This window comes from Zonotrichia albicollis, chromosome 7, assembly GCF_047830755.1.
Source record: "Zonotrichia albicollis isolate bZonAlb1 chromosome 7, bZonAlb1.hap1, whole genome shotgun sequence".
NCBI lineage: Eukaryota > Metazoa > Chordata > Aves > Passeriformes > Passerellidae > Zonotrichia > Zonotrichia albicollis.
In genome coordinates, this window is record NC_133825.1 from 17627286 (window position 1) to 17650890 (window position 23605).

The 23605-nt window shown below is 52.8% G+C and overlaps 1 protein-coding gene and 1 long non-coding RNA gene across 3 annotated transcripts; one reads left to right on the forward strand and one right to left on the reverse strand.

Moving 5' to 3' along the window:
• Positions 1-895: 895 nt before the first annotated feature.
• CHST3 (carbohydrate sulfotransferase 3) lies at positions 896-9314 on the reverse strand. 2 transcript variants are annotated; one of them, XM_074544459.1, is made up of 3 exons: positions 9203-9314; positions 3318-3511; positions 896-3172 (listed from the first exon to the last, which is right to left on the reverse strand). In XM_074544459.1, the coding sequence occupies exons 2-3, from the start codon at positions 3452-3454 to the stop codon at positions 1939-1941; spliced, it is 1371 nt and encodes a 456-aa protein (XP_074400560.1). In that variant the 5' UTR covers positions 3455-3511; positions 9203-9314; the 3' UTR covers positions 896-1938. The 2 variants fall into 2 exon arrangements, with proteins under 2 accessions (XP_074400560.1, XP_005491103.3); XM_005491046.4 differs by lacking the exon at positions 9203-9314 and adding an exon at positions 3781-5299.
• On the forward strand, positions 7230-19091 carry LOC141729653 (uncharacterized). The gene is made up of 3 exons (XR_012581055.1): positions 7230-7825; positions 17396-17535; positions 17672-19091. It is a non-coding gene; the product is annotated as an uncharacterized LOC141729653 (long non-coding RNA).
• The last annotated feature ends 4514 nt before the right edge of the window (positions 19092-23605 follow it).

The window sequence follows — 23605 nt, forward strand, 5'->3', positions numbered from 1 at the left end:
ACCCGCGGTGGGGTGGGAGGGGGATGCTGGCCATTCTCCAGTGTCCCCTCTTCGTCTGTGGCAGCTCAGCTACCCACCCCTCCTGCTGTTTCACAGACAATTACCCTGAAATTATTTCCTCTGCAAAAGCCAACCCAATGGTGCTTTTCCAGAGGCCTTTTCAGGACCAAGCGCATTCCCCCTGATTCCGGCTGAGCTCTGTGGGCTTTTCCCAGCGCGCAGCTGCGGAATATCCATCTGCCCTCCGTGACCCTGCTGCTTTCCCAGCAGGAAGCCTCCAAACAAAACCCGATTCACTCAGCAGCCCCGGGGCTGCTTGTGATGCTGAGAGCTGCGTGTGGGGCAGGGAGGAGGCTGGCGCTCTCCATCGCCCGTGAGTGATGAGGGTGTGCCAAAAATCTCCACTTTTGTGGACACTTTTGTGTCCTTTCCCCATCCAGCTGGCAGCGAGCGCTCTGAAATCACACCTTCAAGCCTGGTGCTGCCCTGCCCTGCTCGGAAAAGCTCCCCGGGTGGATGGATGGCTGCCCGGGGCTCCGGTGCTGCGCTCCCCGCCGGCCGGCCCCGCGCTCCTCAATGCCGCCTCTGTTCTCCCTCTTGGGTCAAAAACGCGGCTTTTGTGAGCTCAGCCCAGCCCAGCCCTGCTCCGGAGCCTCAGCACGTTCCTCCCGGCCGGCAAGCTCAGCCCAGCTGTGGCCGGCTGCCGCCTCACTTCATTTATTTATTTTTGCTTTTGGCCAACAGCTCTAGCTGGGGAGAAGGGGACATGCGGCTGCTGGGACCCCTCAGGGCTCGCTGGCAAGCCACTCTCCACCAAAATGTTTCCCTTCTCCCTCAGGTGGCTGCCATTACCCAAAATATCTGGGGGAGAAAAAGAATGAGATACAAAGAGGGCTAAAAATAGGCATTTTAATTCATGAAATGTGAATTGGAGGGAGCAGCTTGGCGCTGGGTCAACATCTGCAAACGGCAAACACCCTGGAACTCCCTGAGCCTCTACCGGGTTTGGCCACCCATCAGTGCTGTTAGCACTTGTTTTTGGGGCTCCCCCGGGCAGGGGACACCCAGCAATATAGAGGAGACAGGAGATGCTTTGGACTGTGTGCTGGAGGCTTTGTTTTTGATCAGATAAGTCTGACCGTCTTTCAGCACCCCCTCAGAAGTTGGCAGTCGCTGCCACACGGGGGCTGGGAGGGTTACAGCCTGGCAGTCCCCAGGGGCTCTCCCGAGATCATATAGAAGGACAAGTGGTGGTCTCCAGCTAAAATGTGACCTCTGTTCTGAGTGTCTCCCTTGGTGGCGCCTTGTGCTGCTCTGATTTTTGGGCTTAGCTCCTTCACCAGCTTCCCCCTCCTTTTCACATTATAATAAATAAATAAATTCACCCGGTATGCAAATGCACAGGGCAAAAAGGAAATAAACCCAAACCTCCAAAACCAAGTTTGAAGAGCACCAAACCGTAGTCACCTCATTTTGTCGTAGCCCAAGCGCCATCCAGGGCTCTGTGGGCAGTTTCCAGTCTCTGCTGGTGAATGAAGGCACTAAACCAAGAAGGTCTCTGGGCGCTTGCTGACACCACAGGGATTTTGTCCTTGCCCCGTCCCAGCTGGCATGGGGGGGTGGCAAGGCAGAGGTGCTTGGTCCTGTCCCCCTCTGCCTGCCATCACCCTCCTCCTCCTCCTCAGTGCAGCTCCCGAGCTGGGCAGGTGGCCCTGCTGCCGACCCCACCTCCCCTCTCCCTCACCATTTCCCCATTCCCGGAGAAACTGAGCAATTCAGGCTCTGCAGGACCCTGGGGCCAGCTCTGCCAAGACGCTCCGGCTCCTGGGGCTGCCACCTGGAGCGTTTTTGGGAGCAGGGACCCCCAGGTCGCCTCCGGACCGGCCGGGAGCATGGCCGCAGCCCCTCGTTCCGCCCCGCCACCGTGCCCCTGTCCTGCTACGTGACCCACGCGGGCTGTGCCTCCTCCAGCAGGCTGAAGGAGCGGTTGGCCAGCGCCGCGGGGCTGCTGGCCAGCTTGTAGCCAAAGAGCCGCATGGCCGGGCCGCAGGCGTCCTGCACCACCTGCGCCAGCTTGAAGGGCATGCCGAAGCGCCACTTGTCGAACTGCTCCGAGGAGTTCTTGCATGTGGAGTAGACGCCGTTGCCGTCGGGGGGAGCCTGCGTGTTCTTGCCGATCCACTCCTCCACCTGGCGGGTGAGCGGCAGCCCGGCGAAGCGGAACATCTCCCGCGCCTTCTGCAGCGGCGCCCGCGCCACGTCCTCGTAGCGCACCAGCATGTAGCGGCCCCGCAGCCAGCGCGGCCGCCGCAGCCCCAGCTCCGCCGACACGCGGATGCTCTCGCAGTTGCCCCGCAGCCGCTGCACCTCCTCCTCGCGCAGCGGGGCCTCCCCTTCGGACGCCCACTTCTTCCAGGTCTCGTACTTGCCCGAGAAGGCCACCATGCGTGAGGCCAGGACGGCGCGGGGGTCGCGCACCAGCTGGATGATGCGCAGGTCCAGCCGGGGGTCCTCCACCAGCGGCTGCAGGAACTCCAGCTGCCGGATGCGCACCGTCTTCAGCGCCACGTGCTGCTTGCGCCGGCACGCCTCGGCCGCCAGCGTGATGTTGAGGGGGCCGCAGCGGCGGTTCTTGCAGTAGTACTTCTCAAAGACCTTCTTGGTGCTGGGCGTGCAGACGGGCTCCTCGCACAGCGAGTGGCTGGAGCCCCGCCGAAACAAGAAGGGCGTCAGGTGGCCCTCGGGAACCGGGGAGATGAAGTTCTCTAGGATGTAGAGGTCGCAGAGGAGGAGCTGCTTGAGGACGTCTCGGTAAACCAAGGCCGAGCCCACCGCGCTGGCTCCCCCCGGCAGGAAGTTCACCGTCTTCTCGACGTGCCAGAGCGGCTCAAAGAGGTAGAAGATGCTGCCCTGCTGGTTGAAGAACTCGCCGACGAAGGAGGAGCCAGTGCGGGTGGTGGCCATCAGCAGGACGTGCCGCCGTGGGCTGGCGTCCCCGGGGTCACCTGCCAGCTGCAGGGTGATGTTGTACAGGTGGGACCTCAGCTGGGAGAAGGCAGCGTCCAGCTCCTGCAGCGAGGCCAGCGAGCCGTTCTTGGCCGCTGCTGGGCTGAGCTCCGTGCTGTTGGCCTCTGCCAGAGCCTGCGGGGACTGCTTCAGCCTGTCCGACACCCTGTGGGGAGAGCCAGCCCAGCCTGGAGGACAGCAGCACCACCCTGCTTCCCCCGGGGGGACTTGGGGGGCTCCTCTGCATGGGAGCTCAGGACTGGGGGAGAGGGGCTGCACACCTTGGCGTGGCTCAGATGCCCACTGCCTACCTGGAGATGAAGTTGTTCTCCTTCTCGATGATGACGAGGCTGACAACGAAGACCAGCAGGACGGCGTACTTGCTCTTCATCTTCAAGCAGTGCAGCAGCTCCCGGACATCCTGGGGCAAAGCGCGTCGGATCTCCATGGGGAGCACACACAGCTCCCTCCTGCACGCCAGGAAGGTGTCCTGGGCCAGCCCTGCCTGTGGGGAGAAGAAGGCTCAGCATGGCGAGGGTCAGAGGCTGACAAAGGCTGGACAAGAGCAGTAAAAAAGTGGAAGCTCCTCCCTGCTGCTCCACCCCACCCCCGGATGAGGAGCAGCTGCCTGAATGCCCCATCGGCTGCTCCTCCTCCTTCCCAAAATATATCTGCCCGACAGGATCCCTTCCAACACACCCACCAGCTTCCCCTGCCCACCCTGAAACCCAATCCCTGCCACCCGACAGCTGCCCGCTTCCCGCTGGCAAAAACCTGCTGCTGCCAGCGAGGGAGCCCCTGGATCATCCGGATCTTCCACAGATTGTGGCTCCCGACCTCTGGAAAGGGGAGGCCTGGAGGCTCCACTGCAGGGCCCCAGCGTGGGGCTGAGCAGCTTCCGCCTCCCCCCAGCATGGCAGCAGCAGCTGCTGAGCCTCGAAAATGAAACCCAGAGAGTTTTCAGGAACGACGGCGAGCCGGAAAATGCTGCTGCTGCCAGTCCCCCTCGGGGAGTAGAAGGCTCCGGGGGAGGCTTTTGCCAAAAAAGGGAAGAAGAAAAAAACCCCCAAATGATGGAGCAGCTGCTTGGTGTGGGATGCAAAGCCGGGAGACTTGGCAGAAAAGTCCCGCCCCCCCCAGCGTCTCCTTCAGCGCCCAAATCGGGGCGTTGCTGGAAATGCTCTGAGTGGCACCAAACCCACCCCCCAGCTGGAGATTTTGGGGTCACAGCCGCAGTTTAGAGCTCTGGGGCAGGTCCCCAGTGTGCAGATTTGCACCCCTAGGCCTTGCTGGCACCTGCCACCTGCCCGGGGTGATGCTGTTTGCCCGTCCCGCTTTCTTGGCCAGACTTTCGGTGACTCAGGGAAAGTCTATTTAGCCTTGACTGGGCTCCACAGGGGGCAGCCCGTCCCAGCCCTGCTTTTGGTGTGAAGGAGGGGAGCCAGGCAGAGCCCCATCCTTTGGGGGCACCCAGGGTTTGCTGGAGGGGAGATGCCCTGGCCAAGCCTCGGCATCTGCAGCTCCATCAGAGCGTGGAGCAGGGAAGCCCTGCCAGGCGTTGTGTCACGTCGCAGCCTCTTCCGCATCGTGCTTGGCCAAAATGTGCATTTTTTAGTCCAAAATGTGCATTTCTTAGGCCAAAATGTGCATTTTTCAGCGTTGCTCGCTGAATGCCCCTCCTGGGAAGGAGGGACCATGGGCAGGAGGGGTGGGATGTGTCCCTGGCCAGGGCAGCACCCAGCCTGTCAGATTCCCAGTTCTCTCTGTGTGAGGACCAGGAATTTCCCAGCTTGAGCAAAGCACTCAGCTCCCGGGGCTTGGCTTCCAGCCATCTCCTTTCCAGCAAAACCTTCTAAAAAGAGACATCCACACCCACGCGCCCAGGAAATTCAGGATTTAGTGGGATGCAGGGACTCTGGAGAGCCCTGGCAGCCCCAGAGCCCTCCCACAGTGGTCCCCCCTTTCAGCAAGCAGCACCGAGATCCCCGGCACACGTGTGTGCGTGCGTGTGTGTGCTCGTGTGTGTGTGTGTTTTTAACAGCCCTGTTAGTTTAGTTTGTCATCACACCGCTCCTCGGGGACAGGCCAGGAGCTGGGGCAGGTGCCTTTCAGCAGCCACCCGTCATATCCCCCCTCCTTGGTCGTGCCCCCTCGATGACAGCATTTGTCGGAGTGTTTGTGCAACCGAGAGAAAAAAATCAAGTACACAAAGTCCTGGGCGTGCGGTGGCATCCCAGGGGACGGTGATCTGCATCGCTGCCCTGGCCTGGGGCTGGGGACAGTCCCCATCGCTGCCCGGGGCTGGGGACAGTCCCCATCTCTGCCCTGGCCTGGGGCTGGGGACAGTCCCCTTGCACAGGGGATGCCATCAGCCGCTTCCTCGCACAAATCCCCAGGCAAAGCCAGCCCCGCGTTCTCACCCTGTAATGCCCCCAGCTCCCTGACCACAAATGAGCCCCAGAGCAGGAATTATTCGCAGCGGTGACACAGAGATCCGTGTCCGGCAGCGCTGGCACAACCCTCATTCACAGCCCCGGGGCAGACACCATTCATTAAACAAACAATCGGCTGCAAATCCCGCCTGGGACCCGCGGGGCCGTCAGGGCTGAGCTCAGGGGCTGGGGACACGAGGGTGACCTGGGGAGGCTGCCTGGCTCAGCCTGAAGCTCAGCCTAAAGCTCAGCCTAAAGCTCTTCCTCACTGGGGCCCGCACGGCTCAGCCCGGCTGGGGCTCTGGGCCAGCCACAAGTGCCCCTTTGTGAGGGGAACAGAGGGGCTCTGTGTCCCTGCACGCTCCCCTCCAGGGCTCTGCTGCGATGGGATGGATCAGGAGAACCACTGGGATGCTGCTGCTGCCGCCCCAGGGTGCCCTGCCAGTGTCTGCCCCTGGAAATGCACCTGTGTGAGCAGACGGACAGATGGACATCACCCCGGGAGCCGTCTTGCTCTCCACGTCCCGAAGCAAAGCAGGATAATTTCCAGGAATGCTAAACTGAGATGCTGGGGAAGGCAGCACCCACAGCTAAGATGCTGCTCCCTGCTTTATCCTATCCCTCAGGCTGGAAGTGCTTTTCAGTTCAGCAGGGACGGCTGTGATTCCCATTGCAGAGATTTATGGATTTCCCAGAAAAGGAGGTTTTTTTTGGGGCGATGTTGGGGATTTTGTTGCCATGCAAATCTGCCCAGGTGGGATCCATCACTACCAGCAAGTTAACTTAACCTTGCCACAGCAAGAGGGAAGGACTTGGACAGTAATGGAGACACCAAACCATTCCAGTCCACTGGAGCACGTTGGTGTGTGGGATGGATGCTCCCACTGGTGGTGCAGGTGGGGTGAGAGGAGCAGAGACCCTGGGAGAGGAAGGAGGGAAGGGATGCTCTGTCACCCTCCTGCAGGGCATTCCATGGGACTCTGACTGGCAGAGCAGAGCATGGGCTTTTCAGCTCTGTTTTGGGAAAGGGAAGGATTTACACAAAGTCTTGGGGCTCTCCTTCCCCATCTCTGGCTGCCCTGAGCCCCCACCAGGTGAGATCCAGGAAGGAAAGATGCCTATGGCTGCCAGGGACAGCCAGCTGGGGGTGAGACTGGATGGAGTCACATTTTCCTCTGGTGACTCAACAGGCAACAACTGAGCTCTGGGCACAGACAGGCAATGAAACACTCACGTGCAAGAGTTCCTGAGATCCTTCTGACCCTCCTGCCCCCATCCACTCCCATCCATCCCTCCGTGGAAGCCCACAGTGACCTGCAGCTGAGCTCGCTGCCCCTGGAGCTGCTGCTGCTCTGAGTAATTCCCTCCACAGTCCTTTGCTTCATCAGACTCCATCAGACACTGGATCAGCAAAACACAGGGGTGGAACAACAAAGAGATAAGGAGCACAGGCTTATCTGCTCTCCGTGCTGCTCTTTGTCTGCAACCTGGGAAAAAAAAAACCTCTCTGTATTTACTCTTTCAACTATTTCCGCTCCCAGCTTCCTCCCCAGGCTGGCCTTGGGAAACGTGCCACCAGAGCTTCCCACTTTGCTTTCATCTCCCAGCAATTTTCATCCTGGTCCTGGCTGTTCTCCAAGGCATGGCACGAGCACAGCGCTGCTTCGGTTTGCCCTGCAGCACAGCTAAGGAGCCTGTCCAGGCAGGTATTCTTGGGTTAAAAACATGCCTAGTCAAGCTAAAAAAAAAGAGGGGAAAAAAGTCATCTCCTACAATGTTTATAAAGTTGCTGAGAATAGTCACAATCCTCATCAAACTGAAGCCTGGAAACTGCCCATTGGAGGAGAAAGTTGGGAATGGAAAGTCGTTCTGACTCAGAGGTTACACTCAGGAGCAGCAGCAGGAGTGGGGTTGGTACAAACAGGCACCACTGGAACAACTTTGTTTTCATTGCACAAGCTCTCAAACTCCAGTGCATGAGGTCCTGTCCACTCTTCCCTGTCCCACCTGCTCTCTGATGACCCACATGAGCTGTGCTCGTGTCCCACTGTGCAGAAGGGGTGCACAGGGCACAGTGACGATGGTGACAGCACCAGCTCAGGCTCCATGGCCAGGACAGACTGCCCTTTTCTCTCACCTTGGTGGTGTCCAAAGACACACCAAGAGTTTTCTCCTGACCCAGCAGAGAGAAGAGCTGCTGCTCCTGGCCCTGCTGAACCCCTTGGGGCTCACAGACATCAGTGCTGGGCGTGGGGATAAAACACTGCATCTGCCAGGCAGGGAGCAGCCTCTGGAGCTGCATCTGGACCAGGACCCAGCTAAAACCCCTCCAGCCTTGAATCCAACCCACAGCCGAGGTGAGGTTTGCAGCACCACCTGCAGCAAAGGTGAGCAGCAGAAGGCGCCGAAGTGCAGGGCAGCGAGGGGGGCTGCAGAGCAGAGCAGACCACCAGGAGGGTGAGAGGGAGGAGGTTCGCTCGGCGCCGGGGGCACAATGCCGGCTGCTGTGCGTGCCGGCGGCCCCCGGCCACGCCGGGAACCGCAGATGCCCGAGCCTGTTCAATGAGCCCTTTCTTTGGGGCGCGGAGCCCACGGTCCCTCCCACCGCCCCACACTCCTTCCCTCGCTGCTCCACGGAAGCTCCTCGGTCAGACCCACCCCAAGAGCAGGGATACGGCGCTCGCTGTGCCCGCTCTGCTCCCCTGCCAGCCCCGGCCAGGCGCCTGCAGCGCTCCAGGGATGCAGAAGGGACTGGTGGCAGGAGATGCTGGCGAGGGGACAGTGACCTGTGCTCGAGTCAGCACGGGGAGACTGGGGCTGTGGAATCGAGCTGAAGCAACATGGCAGATGTGGAAAAATCGCAGAGTTAAATGCCTGTCCTGGTGTAGGGCTGTAAATCGTTGGCTGTGGAAAAGGAGACGCTTTGCTCCAGGCAGCAAGGCAGGCTCGGCGCAGAGGCAGCGGGGCGTCGGCAGCTGCGCCCAGGGCGGCGGGGAGCAGCTGCTGAGACCCCGGCAGGCATGAGGGGGGACTCTGCCTTTCCCCAGGGTACCCCGTGCCATCCAGGGCCCGTGTCACAGTCCCACTCCCGCAGAAATGTCCCTGGCTCCCGAGTGCCGAACCAGGGCCAGCGTGCCCCTGAGGCTCCGGGACAGGAGGGGAAAGGGTGAGAACAACTTTCCAGTGCTCCCTGCTCGGGGCTGACAGGACGGATGATGCAACTCCGGGATGGTTGTGAGAGAGAAACTCTCCTTTCCCAAAGTCTCCTTCTGCCGAGCTCCGGACGGAGGCTCGGCGCTGCAGTGGATCCCATTCCATTGATTTATTTTTTCCCCGAAAGAAAGGCACGGGGATTGCTGCTGAGCAGTCATGTGCCGGGAGGACTGTGGGCAGCGGGGAGCTGCCATGGGGCTGGGATGAGGGGAGGAAGGGAGGCTCGGCCGGAGCTGCCCCGCTGCGGGAGCGGCCCGCGGGGCCCCGCACAGAGACAAAGGAGCGGCCGAGGCCGGAGGGCGCACAAAGGAGCCGGCGGAGCCGGGGCCGCCCCGCGGGGGGATGCGGCCGCCCAGCCCGGGATCCCCGCCGGTCCCGCCGCCCTGCCCGGCCCGGGCCGAGCTCGGGGCCGCGGCCCCTCCTGCACGCCCAACTTCCCGCAAGTCCCGCCAGCCGTGCCGGGAGAGAGCCGAGCCCGCCGCCATCCTCCCCCGCCCCGGGGCTCCCTCTGCCCATCGCGCCCGTCCCGGCCCCGGCCCCGCTGCACGTACCCGGCGGCGAGCGAGCGAGCCCGGTCCTGCCGTGCGGGAGGAGAGAGAGCAGAGGGTCCCCTGCTTTTCTTCACGGCGCTGTCATCCTCCCTCCCTCCTCCCTCCCTCCCTGATTCCCTCCCTCCCCTCTTCCCTCCCTCCCTCCTTCCTTCCTTCCTCCCTTCCTCCCAGCCGGGGCAGCGGCGGGGGGAGCGGGGCCGGGCGGGGCCGGGCAGGGTCCCCGGGCCGAGCCCCCGCTGTATCCCCCGGGAGCTGCCGGGCCCCGCCTCGGGATCGCCGCCCGGGTGGGGAAGGGGCGAAGCAGAGTCCTGGGAGCCCGCAGACACCCCGCGACATTGTCCCGTCTGGGCCAGGGTGGGTCCTGTCCCCTCACGATTTGGGCTTTAGGCTTCCTGCCCAAAGCAGGGTCACACTGCGGCGGTCAGGGCTCTATCCTGCCAACCTCCAAGGATGGAGCCGGTACAACCTCTCTTTGCTCACTGCCGTACTGGAGAAATTGTTTCTTCTTCCATCCGCTCCAAAACCTCTCCTGCCCCAGCTCTCACCATCCCATCATGTGAGGAACCTGGCTCCGTCTCTGTGACCACCTCGTGGCAAGGTTCCTTTTTGTTCTCCTCAGCCAAAACTGGCTTCAAGATCAGCACCTTTCTCCCCAAACTCCACTTTGTGCCCACACAGGAGCTGTGGAGGGTTGGTCCCACCCTGCTGTGCTGTGCTGGGCTGGTGGGGTCACATCCCTGTGCTCCAAGAGGGCAGGGAGTGAGAGCATCCCCCTGGGAGCAGCCCAGGAGCACTGGGGACATGGCTGTCACTGTCTCTGCAGGGCAGGCTTAGGGTCTGGAGCATCAAACCCTGCAGAAATGACTGTTTGGCTGAAGGGCAGAAATTCACCCAGCTCTCTCAGAGCTCTGTAATGTTAGACACCGAGGAGCTGAAAGACATCTGGCTCTGCAAGCAGAGAGAGATCCAAAAAACCAGTCCCCATAAAAACTTTCAGCCTCCTTCCACATTCCTGGCATAGTTTTTCTGCTACGCATGTGGCACAGACAACAAAATGCAAGTTTTCTTGGCATTGAAGTGTGATCATCAACGTTGTTCATCGCTCCTCAGTGGCTTCCTGTGAGCCAAGGCAATGGGGATGGCTCTGCATGGAGAGTGCCAGCAGCTGGTATGCAAACAGCAAGGCAGGAAAGCCTGGGTGTGATGTTCATGGCTTCCCTTCCCTTCCCTTCCCTTCCCTTCCCTTCCCTTCCCTTCCCTTCCCTTCCCTTCCCTTCCCTTCCCTTCCCTTCCCTTCCCTTCCCTTCCCTTCCCTTCCCTTCCCTTCCCTTCCCTTCCCTTCCCTTCCCTTCCCTTCCCTTCCCTTCCCTTCCCTTCCCTTCCCTTCCCTTCCCTTCCCTTCCCTTCCCTTCCCTTCCCTTCCCTTCCCTTCCCTTCCCTTCCCTTCCCTTCCCTTCCCTTCCCTTCCCTTCCCTTCCCTTCCCTTCCCTTCCCTTCCCTTCCCTTCCCTTCCCTTCCCTTCCCTTCCCTTCCCTTCCCTTCCCTTCCCTTCCCTTCCCTTCCCTTCCCTTCTGCTCCTCTCTCCCTGCTTGCACAAGGGCATGGAGGGGAAGGAGCAGCCCCACAACGGCATCGGGAGCAAGGAAAGGGCCACGCGTCTCTATAGCAACCAGGATGCTCTGGCTTTTTGGGGAATAACCAGCTGGTTAAACCAAGCTGCTGCTGCTGCTGCTTTTACACCCTCGGGTCAAGTTGGTGATGTGGCAGTGACCAGGTCGGGCTACAATTTAAAAAACCTCCACTGGTTTTTCCTCTGTCAGCACCAGCGCAGCATCTCGTTTTTATCACTGGCATTGTCCCATCTCGCAGGAGCTGCTTCAACAATTTGGGTATAAAATAGAGGTATTTTACACCCATGGTATGGTAAAATCTACTTAAACTGTAGCACACAAAATGTTGTGGAAATTCGAGTTAGTCTGCAGGGAAGAGAACGATTTGAGGTAAAAATGAGGTAATCAACAGGTAGGAAAAATTTGGTCTAGAAAACTTTAGGCGATCTGTAAGGCACAGTGAATATTTTGGGGGTAAGATCTGAGATGATCTGTAGGGGGCAGAATTACATTTTTTGCAATAATCTAGAGGTAATCCGCAGGGCTTTTTTTTAGTGGTAAAATGTAGGCAATCTGCTGGGGAAAGAATGAACATTTTGGAGATGAGACAGAGGTAGTCAGAGGGTTCTTTTGACTGTAAAATCTGTGCTAATCTGTAGAGGACAAAGTGAACATTTGAGGGCTAAATATGAGTTAATCTCCAGGGAACTCAGTCTTCATCAGAGATTATTGCACAATATCGTCTTTTCAGTTTGAAAAACATCTCACTCAACGAGCAGCAGGACTGATCCATGTCCCAAACCACTTCCACCTTTGTTAAACACCAGTGGCTTCATCTGCTGGGAGCAGAAAGTGGAAAATCATGCAAAATAAATGTAGGGAGATATCAGGGAGTTGCAGACTAGTTTAGGTTGGGAAAAAACCTAAAAGATCACCTAGTTCCAACCATAAAATCTATTTTCCCCGCTGTATTATTTATAGCCCTTTGAGCTGGCAGGAGTTAAAAGCAAATCTCCTGATCTTCAGGGAACAGGCTAACTTGCACTTTCCTTTGGCATAATAAAGCATTGCTATTTCTGCACCTTTTTGGGTCTCCAAAGCTTCTTCAAAACAAACTGTCCCATGTGGACGCTGAGTGTGAGAATAGAAAACCCCAAAGGACGCAATGCATTGGCAGAAGACTTTGCAATTCCTCCTCTTTTCCTTTTCCCAAAGGAAATGGAACAATTACCAGCAATTTCCCCCACCCTCTGAAGGCTGGGGGCTCCAGTTTCCCATAACCTGCACCAGGCCTTCCCAAGAAAAGCATTTTCACTAAAGAAATTTTCTCTAGAAAGAAAAGCATTTTCTCTAAAGACTCCCTGGCCATGGGCTGGTACCAGGAGGGTGACAGTGTTAAAATTCTCCTTATCCTCCAAGGGTTGAATGCCATTTAAAATCACTGATCTACCTGTCCTCGGACTTTTCCTCCCAAACCTTCCCACAGAAACCTCACCAGGGAGTTTCCATCCTCTGTGCCAAGGCTGCCCTGCTTTTCCTGTGGAATGCAGAACCCAGAGCTGGAACTCTTCTAGGGGCTTTTTGTTTGCTTGGGGTTTTTTGTTTGTTTGTTTTCCGGTTGTTTTGTTTGGTTGGTTTTTGTGGGTTTGTTTGCTTGCTTGAGTTTTTAGGGTTTGTTTTGTTTTTTTTGGTTTTTTTTTTTTTTTGGCTTGTTTTTATAGGAATAATTAAACACTTCTATTCCCTCCTGCTGGGAAACCTCTCTCCTTGCACCACCGGCGGGGTGTTCCACCCTCTCTGCGATGATGGGTTTCGTGTCACGGAAGGCTGTGGGAGAGCCAAGCTTGGGAACTCCGTGTTTCCAGGCTGTTTTCAGAGCCCCGCGCTCCTGCTGCCACCTGCCGACCGCCCCTGCCCCCGGTGCCAACTGGTCCCAGTATAACCCTGCAGCCCTTACTGGAGCCCTGGCTTTGTGGGGGGGGGGTTCCTGTGGAAAACGCCAATCACTTGTTTTTAAAATTTTTAAAAGTTTATTAGTAATAAAATAGTTATAAAAATAGTAACGCGATTAGAGTAATAACAATTGGGACAAATTGAATTAAGACAATGTGAGACAATAAAAACAAAGGGTTATGGATGTCTGGGTACCTTTTCTGGGCAGCACAAACCCGAAAAAAGACACATAGTTAACAAAGGATTAACCCTTAAGAACAACAGCCTGTTGCATATTCATACACTTCATACATGATGCACAAATTCCATTCAAACACAGGATTCTGTCTGGTCTTCATCAACTTCTTCCCTCTAATCCTAATAGAGCCTTCGAGGTGGGAAGAAGTTCGTTTCTTCTGATAAGAGGGCAATAAATTCCCTTTCTCTGAAAGATTCAAGTGTCCTGTGGCTGCTATCTCACTACAAGTCCTTTCTTTTAAACAAAGCATCTTACATAGCACAGTTTCTATTTTAACAATTGTTATAACCTAAAACTATATTTAACACAGTACTTAAGAAAATTAATACAGCATTACTTTCTAACACAACACATATAATATTCATTTGAATATTTGTGAAAAGCCAATCATAAAATACATGCTTTTTTCACAGTTCCTCTCCCTGGAGCCCAGCTCCCCCCGTGCTCCTGGCCCGGCAGGTTGGACGGGGAGAGCGAGCACTGCCAGAGCCCACATCTGCTTTTTCTGTTCCTCCTTCCCCATCCCTTCCAACCCCAGAAAGCTCCTGTTTGCTCCCTTGTCTGTTCCTGTCTCAGCCCCTGCTGTCCCTGACCCCGTGGTGCCACAGGGACGGTGTTGCCATCAAGAACCAAAAGCAAACTGCCCACCAAGAGGGCAGCAAGCCCAGGCAGGGGCCCTGGTGACAGGACCCGGGGCTGGGGGAGGTGACAGCCAGCAAACAGCGTGGGAAGGGCTGTCCCTGAGGCAGCAGGGTTTGCTGTCTGCTCATCCCCCGAGGAAGGAGCTCTGCTCTCCATGGAGAGCTGATTCTGGGCCAGTTTGCATCCAGGACCTGGGGATGAGGCTGATGCCTCATGTCTGCTTTCCTGGCTGGTGCAGCCCCAGCACATCCCATTAGCTGAGCTCTCCAGAGAGACGTGCAGTGGACTTTTTCCCCCATTTTCACAGCAGGTGTAATTAAAACCCTTCCTAATGAGGGTGGGAGCTCCGTGGGAATCGAGGTGCTGACAGCTGATGTGTTTTGCACTGAGCTCCACTCACCCCCCCCTCCCTGCCTCCTTCAGCCCCCCACAAACATGTGCACAATCTTCAAATGACCCCGCACCTCATTTTCTGTTCCTTTTTCAATTCCACTTCTCTAAAACTGCTGAGGGCGAAATAAAGAAGTTGGTTTATTTTTAATCATTGCAAATGCTTTCCAAACCGGCAACGCAAAAAAAATCACTTTTGACACGATGAGAGCAGCTGAGCCAGGGGGATTTCTGTCGAGAAGAGAGGCTGGCAAGCCTTAAAGCAGTGACACCAGTAGGAAAAGGCTCTGATGTCCCCCATCCCAGCAAGGCCAGTCTGCTGCTCCCCCAGGTGAGCAGGAAGCCTTGTGCTTTCTGGTTTGGTGTTTGAAGCTTCTGTCACGGAGGAAAAAAGGCAAGTGAGAAGGGAGGGGGATCACATGCAGGCTGCAAGAGCATTTGTACCAGTGTCACTGGCTCTGGAGCAGCCCTGCAGTGAAAAAAGCCATCATGTGGCTGTCAGCATCTCAGCAAGGTCAGCAGCATCCTCAGCTGGCTAAAATCCCTGTCTCCCTGTGCTGGGAGGGTCCTCGGGACCAGGTGAGAGATGAGAATTGACTCCAAGTCCTCAGAAGGCTGATTTATTGTTTTATGATATTATATTATATTAAAAGAAATTATATATTAAAACTGTACTAAAGAAAGAGAAAGGAGCCATCAGAAGGCGAGCAAAGAATGAAAATAAAAACCTGTGACAGAGCAGATCCTGACACAGCTGGATTGGGATTGATCATGAAGTTAATTCACATGCTGGATAAACAATTCTCCAAATCACATTCCAGAGGAGCAAAACATGGTGAAGCTGAGTCTTCTCATCTTGCCAGGGGAAGAAATCCTGGCAAAGCGATTTTTTATATAATGTCAGGTGACATCCCTGCTCTCTACACACATGGAAACTCCCCATCTGGCCAACCCCCTTTCCCAACACACCATTCAAGGAAGGGAACTGTATTTAGTGTAGCCCCTTTTCTTTCTGCCCAGCCTGTGAGTGAAGAGAAACCCCCAGCAAAAAGGAGCTGATTGTGCTAAATGGCAGCAGTTACCCAAACTCTGGGCCTCAGTGGGAGAGGAAATATCTGCAAAACGGTGACTTGTCTCATTTTCGACCTCCAAACAGAAGGAAGTGAGAACCACTTTGGAGTGGAAGGTCCTGAGCACCCAGAAAACGCGAGGAGTGACTCAGGTTTGGGGTCACTCAGGTCACAGGTTGGGTCACAGGTTTTGGGTTTTACCTGGGAAGCACCACACGGGCCACAGGCACAGACCAAGCGTGGTGCCTGCTGCAGGCTGTGCCCTTCTGCTCCTCACCCAGAACATCACCAGTCTTAGGAGCATGGAAATAAATTCTGGCAACACTGACTCGTTAATAATCTGAGCCAAACCCCTGGTGTCAAGGTGTTTATGAAATGGTGTGGTTTTATCAAGGTGTTCTCACATGTTGATGAAACCTTCAAGAAGCTGTAGGTTCCTCATGCTGAATGCTTTTATCAGTGAGGTTTATTGTTGCAGCTTACTTCCTTGGCCTAATTTGTTATTTGTATCCCATCTTTTTGTTGCCCTGCCATTCCATGGGGTGCTGAAATCCACCTGATGCAGGGGAATTCTGATTTCCTTGCCCTAATTGTGAAAAATGCATGTATTTTATGATTGGCTTTTCACAAATATTCAAATGAATATTATGTGTGTTGTGTTAGAAAGTTATGCTGTATTAATTCTCTTAAGTAGTGTGTTAAATATAGTTTCAGGTTATAAAAAATGTTAAAATAGAAACTATGCTATGTAGGATACTTTTTTAAAAGAAAGCAGCGAGATAGCAGCCACAGGATGCCTGAATCTTTCGGAGAAAAAGAATTTATTGCCCTCTTATCAGAAGAAATGAACTTTTTCCTGCCTCAAAGGCACTGTTAGAAGGATGAAGTTGAGGATGACCAGACAGAATCCTGTGTTAGAATGGAATTTATGCATCATGGACGAGGTGTATGAATATGCAACAGGCTGTTGCTTTTAAGGGTTAATCCTCTGTTAACGGGGGGCCTTTTTTGGGCTGCCCAGAAAAAGGTACCCAGGCTGTCTGTAACTCTTTGCTTTTATTGTCTCCTATTGTCCTAATTCAAATTGTCCAAATTATCATTACTCTAGTTGTATTAATATTTTTATAACCATTTTTATTACTATTAAACTTTTAAAATTTTTAAAACAAGTAATTGGCATTTTTCACTCTAATGGGTTATTTATATCTCGTCTTTTTGTTGCCCTGCCATTCCATGGGGTGCTGAAATCCACCTCATGCAGGGGAAGGACCATCTGTGCTCACTTTCTGTCCCTGTGCCTCCCTTTGTGAGACCTGCAGTAAAGAGAGCCTGTAATCTTATCTTTTATTGCCTCTCCTTTGCAGGGGGAGTTTAGAGTTGGATCCTCCTGATGTGGCTGGATCAGGAGCTGACAACATCTAAGCCTGGGCAGGGAGACAGCAGGATCACGAGGCCAGGGGGTGATGGTGGCAGGGAAAACCCTTTCCAGCAGCAGTTCTGCCTGCAGATCTTTCTGGCTTGGTGATAACCAAATCCTCACTGCTTTGCACACAATGAGGACACCAGGATCTTTGGAGCCTTGCTCATAGCACATCCAAAAAAGGATCTGAAACAAAAGCACCTGAGCAGATAAGGGACAGAGAAGCAGCATGTGCCCAGAAGCCTGGGGAGCTCACTGGGATGTCCATGGGGTCAGCCAAGCCCTGCAGATGGACAGGATGAGCCCACCAGGATCTCCTGCTTTGTGTGGACACCTGCAGGAGGAGCCACTGCTGCCACTGGAACCAGTCACTTTTGCTAGAAATCACTACAAATTCCATGTGTCTTCCTGTTCCTGTCGTATAAACCTGTTTGCTTTCTAAGCTTCCCTGTGGAAGGAAGCAGCACAAACCTGATAATCCTCATTCTTATGGAAAAACCAGCTTCCAAACCTCTCGGGGTTCATTAAGTCTCATTTGCAGATGGGTTAGCAGGGACAGAGCTGGTTCTGGACCCTGTCCCACTGAAGGAGCACAGACAGAGACCAGCTACAGCCGAGCAGGAGAATCACAGCCTGAGGGGAAGCAGCTGCTGGGGAAGTTTTAAAGGCAGTTGCAGTGGTCCAGTGAGGGATTTGGGGATGGTTTTTTCTCAGCAGGGTTGGGGCAGGTGCCTTGGGCTGGTTTTGCTCCCTGTCCTTCCACAAGTGCTGGGTGTGACCCAGTGTGTTAAGCCAGGAATACCATTTGCTGCTCTAGACACAGTGGGGTTTTTATGCCTTTCTTTTCTCCCCTCTCTTCCATGGGCTCAGCTTTTGTTCTGCAGCTGACTGGGTGCAGTGGCCAAGGTTGAATGCTGACTCCTACGCCTCTCTGCCCTTCCCTGGGGAAGGATAAGGAGGGTTTTGTTCCTCTCTGACGTTCACCATGGCAAACACAGCTCAGCAGAATGGTGAGTTTTGCTCCAGCTATTTCCTGGCAGTAGCTCAGCTTGTGTGGGTACCTGATGCTGACTTTCTTAGGGCCAAGATTAACAAACTGAAGGTGAAAATAAGCTTGTATTGATTTTTTTTTTCTGTGAAGAGCAGGTGGAAACACACATATGAGGTGATAATCATGGAAACTGTGAGTGCCATGGAAAACCAGGCTGCTGGCTGCCACTGTGACTGCCGTGGAAAAGCAGGCTGCCAATCCTTCATTAGTCAGCACTGCCCATGGAATTCATAAAGCATCTCTGTGTGCTGTTTTGAGGAGATGCTCCAATGTTTCCCCAGCTGCTGTTGGGTGAGCAGTGGGAAGTACACAGGAAAGGAGGAGGGATTCCTCTTGTGAAATCCAAAGGCATTGAATCGCAGCTGTTTGCCCTCCTTGTGCCACAATCCTGGTGGTTTTTCCCCCTGGAGTGAAACATGCTTTTGCTTTATGAAACTGGAAGGTGAAGGAACCCTGCAAGAGGATCAGGAATTTTGCTGTGGGATGCCTGTCAGACTTGTAGCAAGCAAGGGATGGACACCACACTGGGCTATTGCTCCAAACTGTTAAAATGCCGGGCTCAGCTGGGACAGTGGAAGAGAGACATTGAGTCTCTGGCTGTATTTTTTTTTTACCCTTTTGTACAAGAGGGCAGAGGGCGGCTGCTCAGATGCCCACGACTCTGGGTGTGGGTTGTATTCACTGATGAATAGGATGAAGAAAAACCTCGTGGTGGGAGCCACAGCAGCTGCACTTGCCACTTCCCCCCGTGTGACTTTGATTAATCCCAACCCGTGCCACTTCTGGCCACAGTGACTGGCTGCTGCTGCTGCAAATTCACTGAAATCCTCAGCCTGCCCTAAAATCCTGGGCTGTGAGTGTGCTGAGGTGAGATCACACGTGAGGAGCTGCTGTCTGGGGCTTTTTGTGACCTGAAAAAGAAATGTAGACCTTGCAATAGCTCAGAATCCAGTGAGCAGGAAAGGGGCAATCCCTGCCTGGCTCATCAGGATGTTCATTAAGATATTAAACTGCATGATCTTCCTGTTCTATTCCTTTTCTCTTAGCTCACCCAAAGTTTTGGATTTCCATTCTGAAGACGGCTTACTTGGGCTTTTGTTTCCAGTCCAAACTCTTTGGTTTTGTACCTTCTTCCTCAATATTTAGTGCCTTCCTTTTTGCTTTGGATAATAAGGGAAGAGAAAGCAAGTATTTCAACAGAGAATGGAACTGTGTGAAGAAATTTGGGGTGATGTGTGTGTTTCATCAGCCCAGTTCCTCACAGCAGCCTTTGTAGCTGTTCTCTGCCAACTCTGATTTTCCCTGCAGAATCTGTAATTCTTTGTGTTTTTCCTTAATGCCGTAGCTCCTGGAGTCCCATGATTTTCTAATCACTTCTGTGTGAGCCCAAGTGAGTCGCAGCAGATGGAAAACACTGGATGGCAATGACCTCTACTGCTGAAAAAGCTCTAAGTGTAAAAAAGAAAAGCTTCTAAGTGTAATCCTCAAAAACCTGCAAAGCAGGGACCTAATGAAAGGAGCTCAGCCCTCTATTTTCTATATAGTTTTTGTTTTATATATTTGTATTGAAATACATTTTAAAATGTATTACATTATTATTTATTATTTTGTTTGTTTTATTGCTGGATGACCTACATGCATGGTTCTAAATTTTTTGGGGGGGTTGGGTTAAATAGGATTTAGAGAAACATATTACTTTACACTTATAAAAAGAAACCCTGCTTCAAAGGTTGTGGCAGAGATTTACCTAGCTGCAATCTTACTGCTTGTGACCCTGACAAGATGACACAATGGGAGCAGAATTCTGCATTTTGGTGCATATCCTTTAAAACATTGATGAGCTGGTGCTGCGCTGTTGATTCCCTTGTATTTGGGAGGAATCACCTGCTTTTCTGGCAACTCTGTTGCTGTTCCAGATCTTGCTAGAGCTGATTCATGAGGGCTCTCTGTGTTGATCTACTTGGTTTGGAGTATCAACCTTGGGATATGGTTTGCCTTGAAACAGGAGTCTAATCCCACTAAGTAGCACCTAAAATGCTGAGGAAACCTGGAAACAAAACACAGCTTGTGGCTAAAAAGCACAATTTGCGACAGCTGACAGAGGAAGCACTGAAATGAAAATTAGCTGCAGTGATTTGAGGTTTTATGTTCAGGGCCTCACCTCCCTCACAGGGAAGAATTTCTTCCTAATCTCTCACCTAAAGCTACTTTCTTTCCGTTTGAAGCTGCTGTATTCTCACTCTTACAGCCCAGCCCGCTCATTGTGTGCTGCTCTGGGCTGATTCAGGCCTCTGATCCAGCCAAGAACCATGTGGTTCTGTGGGTCAGGGATGTTTTTTTTGGTTTTTTGTGTGCCAGGAGGAGTGGGTCAGCTCCTGCATGCCCTGGCTGCTGCAGGTAGGAGAGCTATTTCAGCAGGCAGCACCTGGCCAACTTGGACATTATTCTTTTGCAACCTTTGCAGTTACCTGGGACGATTTTCTCGGCCAGTAGAGGTGCTTTTACTGTGCCAGCTCATCCAGTTCTCTGCTTTCTTTAATTTTATTGTGATTGCTTGTGCTTACACACACTGCTTCTCTTGTCATCTTGTGTTGCTGAGCTGCAGCTCTGCCCTTGGATGCAGCCCCTGCAGCACTGCCATCCCATTTGGAACGTGCTCTGGGAATAATGTCAGAGCAGGAGCTGTTTCTCTGCAGCCCAGTGGTGAGGAAGGGCGGCTGTGTGGGGGTGTCTGTGTCCACTCCAGCAGGACCCACCAGCCAAACCCTTTGGTGAATCACAGGGAGGCTGGAATAAACTTCAAACGTGTCCAAGGCTCTGCACGAGGCTGTCAGGCTGTAATTTGTGGCTCCTCTCCTCCTCCTGCTGCAGCCTGAGTGGAAATGCAAAAGAGTCTGAAAGGCAGGCCGCTGTGGAAAATGCCTCTCTTTATTTATTTCGCTTGTTTCGGGTGTTTTCCTTTTGCAAAGAGAACACTTCTCCTGCAGAGCTGGCCGTGGCTGCAAAAGCAGAGCCTGCAGGGGCCTCTGGCTGGCCTCCAGGGATTGCCAAACAGGGATTCCTCACGTGCCCCACTTGTGCAAAGCACAGAACGGGGTGACGTGGAAGGAATTTGTGTGCTGTAGGCAAGACAAAAGTGAGCATCAAAACCAGCCCTGGTGCTGGCCCAGCCCAACTGGTCGGTAGGGAGGCAGCTGCAAAGTGAGTCATGCGTGAGGCAAAGTCCCTCGCTTGGCTCCTCCTGCTCGCTTTCTCCATTCTGAGCACATGGCTCCCAGAAAATGGGGCTGAAAACCAAGTTTGGGCTGGGCAAAGCCTGCTTCTCCCTCAGCTGCAGCCAAGTGACTCAGCTGTGTGTCACTGCAGGCAATGATCCTTTCTGAGAAGCCTTATCTGGGAGGTTCATCTGCAGGAAAACCCCAAATCTCAGCAAAAGCAGAAGGTGGAAGGCAGACAGTGGCTGCAGCTTGTGGCCTCAGTGCCAGTGTCACATCTGGTCCCAACAGGCTGAGATACCCTTTGGAGTTTCCCTCTCTTCCAAACGTTCACAGCAGACAGCTGCTGCTTGAACTCTTGATGCCACTTAATATTCCATTTTTAAATGAGGAAACCAGCAGACAGTATGGCAAGACCAGCAAAGCTGTGTCATGGAGACAGTTTGTTAATGCCAGATATTGAGAGAGGGGGAAAAAAAAAAGGTCCCAAATCAATGGGAATTGACTAATCTCCAGGAAAACCTGGGCTAGCCTGAAATGCTAACAGACCGGGGGTAGAACCTGCTGGTTCCAAGCTACTCCTTCCTTCCTTCCTTCCCCCTGCCCTTCAGCTCCCAGAAGAAAAACAGCCTGCCTGCTGAAACAGCTCTCCTGTTCCAGACAGTCTTACTTAACCTCCTGTTAAATATCCTTCACAAAGCTCCTTTTTTTTGGTGTGTGATTTCCCAGGTTAGGAGCTGGCTGCTGGTTGGAAGGCGGAGGTGCCTCGTCAACACTTTGTGTGCACTCCTGAGATAAGGGGGCAGCACACTGAGCCCTGCCTGGGCAGCGTGGCTTTAGAGCTGGGTAAAGGTTGCTTGTTTAGTCTGGCCAAAATTGGGGGTGGCTTTCTGCCCCGCTGATTCAGTCTGGGCGCTCCTGGCTCCAGTTTGGGAATTACCCAAGAACCTGATGATGCGATAGCAGAGGCTCTGGAGGCTTCAAAAGAAACTCCTGTGGAGGGGCAAAGGCTCTGCGCAAGCATCAAGTTCTCCTGATGTGGTTTGTGAAGAAAATCACGGGAACCTGGGGCTCCTTAGCTGGCCTTTTAAAAGGGTCTTATAAGGAAAGGAGAAATGAGTGTTAGCTGGGCAAAGTGAAACAAAACAGATCCACTTCCTCCTAACCTCTGTGCTGCAAATAAACCTTAAATGTTATCCACAAGTGTGGGCCTTGAAAAATGAACGTGTAGGTAAGGCCCTAATAAGGTAAAAATGTGTGCCTTCAGATGAAGGGCAGCACCTGGAAGGTGCCCACAGGTGAGCTGGGCACAGACCAAGCTCTTTAGATGGGAGAGGTTTGTGGGAAGCTGAGCTGGTTCAGTTTGCTGATCCAGTCAGGAAAACAACGCTTGGTTTTGTTCTTTTTCCTCTGGGTTAGTTTGTTTTTTCAGTTAGCTGCATCAGTGTGTGAAAAATGCATGACTGGCTTTTCACAAATATTAAAATGAATTTTATATGTGTTGTGTTAGAAAGTAATGCTGTATTAATTCTCTTAAGTAGTGCGTTGAATATAGTTTTAGGTTATAACAAATGTTAAAATACAAGCTGGGCTATGTAAGGTGCTTTTTTATACAGGACTCACACTGAGATAGCAGCCACAGGACATCCAAATCTTTCAGAGAAAGAGAATTTATTGCTCCATTATCAGGAGAAACAAACTTCTCACCACCTCAAAGGCACTGTCAGGATTCAGGCACTGACCAGACAGAATCCTGGGTTTGAATGGAATTTATGCATCGTGTATGAATATGCAACAGGCTGTTGCTTTTAAGGGTCCAAATTATTACTACTCTAATTGTATTACTGTTTTAATAACCATTTTATTACCATTAAACTTTTAGAAACAAGTGATTGGCTTTTTTCACAAGTGTAAGAGGCAAAGCAGGAGTAAGAGGCTGGGAGACAGCAAGTGAATGCAGGCTGTTCTTAATTAATTTAATTGCTGCTCATTTGGAGCACAGGGATGCCTGGCTGCCCTGTGACAAGGAAAAAGCAGCAATGCCATTGTGTCCCAAGCCAGATGGGAACCCCATGAGGGGGAGCACTGGGGTGGCACATACCCAACATGATGTTTGGTTCTGCAGAGACCTCACAGCACATCCCGCTGTCTGAAGGAGCTGTGAAAAACACCAGTCGCTTGTTTTTAAAATTTTAAAAGTTTAATAATAACAAAATGGTTATAAAAACAGTAATTAGAGTAGTAATAATTTAGACAATTTGGATTAGGACAATATGAGACAATAAAAACAAAGAGTTATGGACAGTCCAGGTACTTCTTTCTGGGCAAAATAAGCCCGAAAAAGGAGCCACGTTAACAGAGGATTAACCCTTAAAAACAACAGCCTTTTGCAAATTCATACACCTCATACATGGTGCATAAATTCCATTCAAACACAGGATTCTGTCTGGGCACTGTCAGCTTCTTCCTCTGAATCTCAACAGTGCCTTCGAGGTGGGAAGAAGTTCATTTCTCCTGATAAGAGGGCAATAAATTTTCTTTCTCTGAAAGATTCAGGTGTCCTGTGGCTGCTATCTCGCTGCGAGTCCTTTCTTTAGAAAAAAAGGATCCTACATAGCATAGTTTCTATTTTAACATTTTGTTATATCCGAAAACTATATGTAACACACTACTTAAGAGAATTAATACAGCATTACCTTCCAACACAACACATATAATATTCATTTTAATATTTGCAAAAAGCCAATCATAAAATACACATTTTGCACAGAGGCCACAGGGAAGCTGGGGAGGGATTCTTCACCAGCAGTGGTA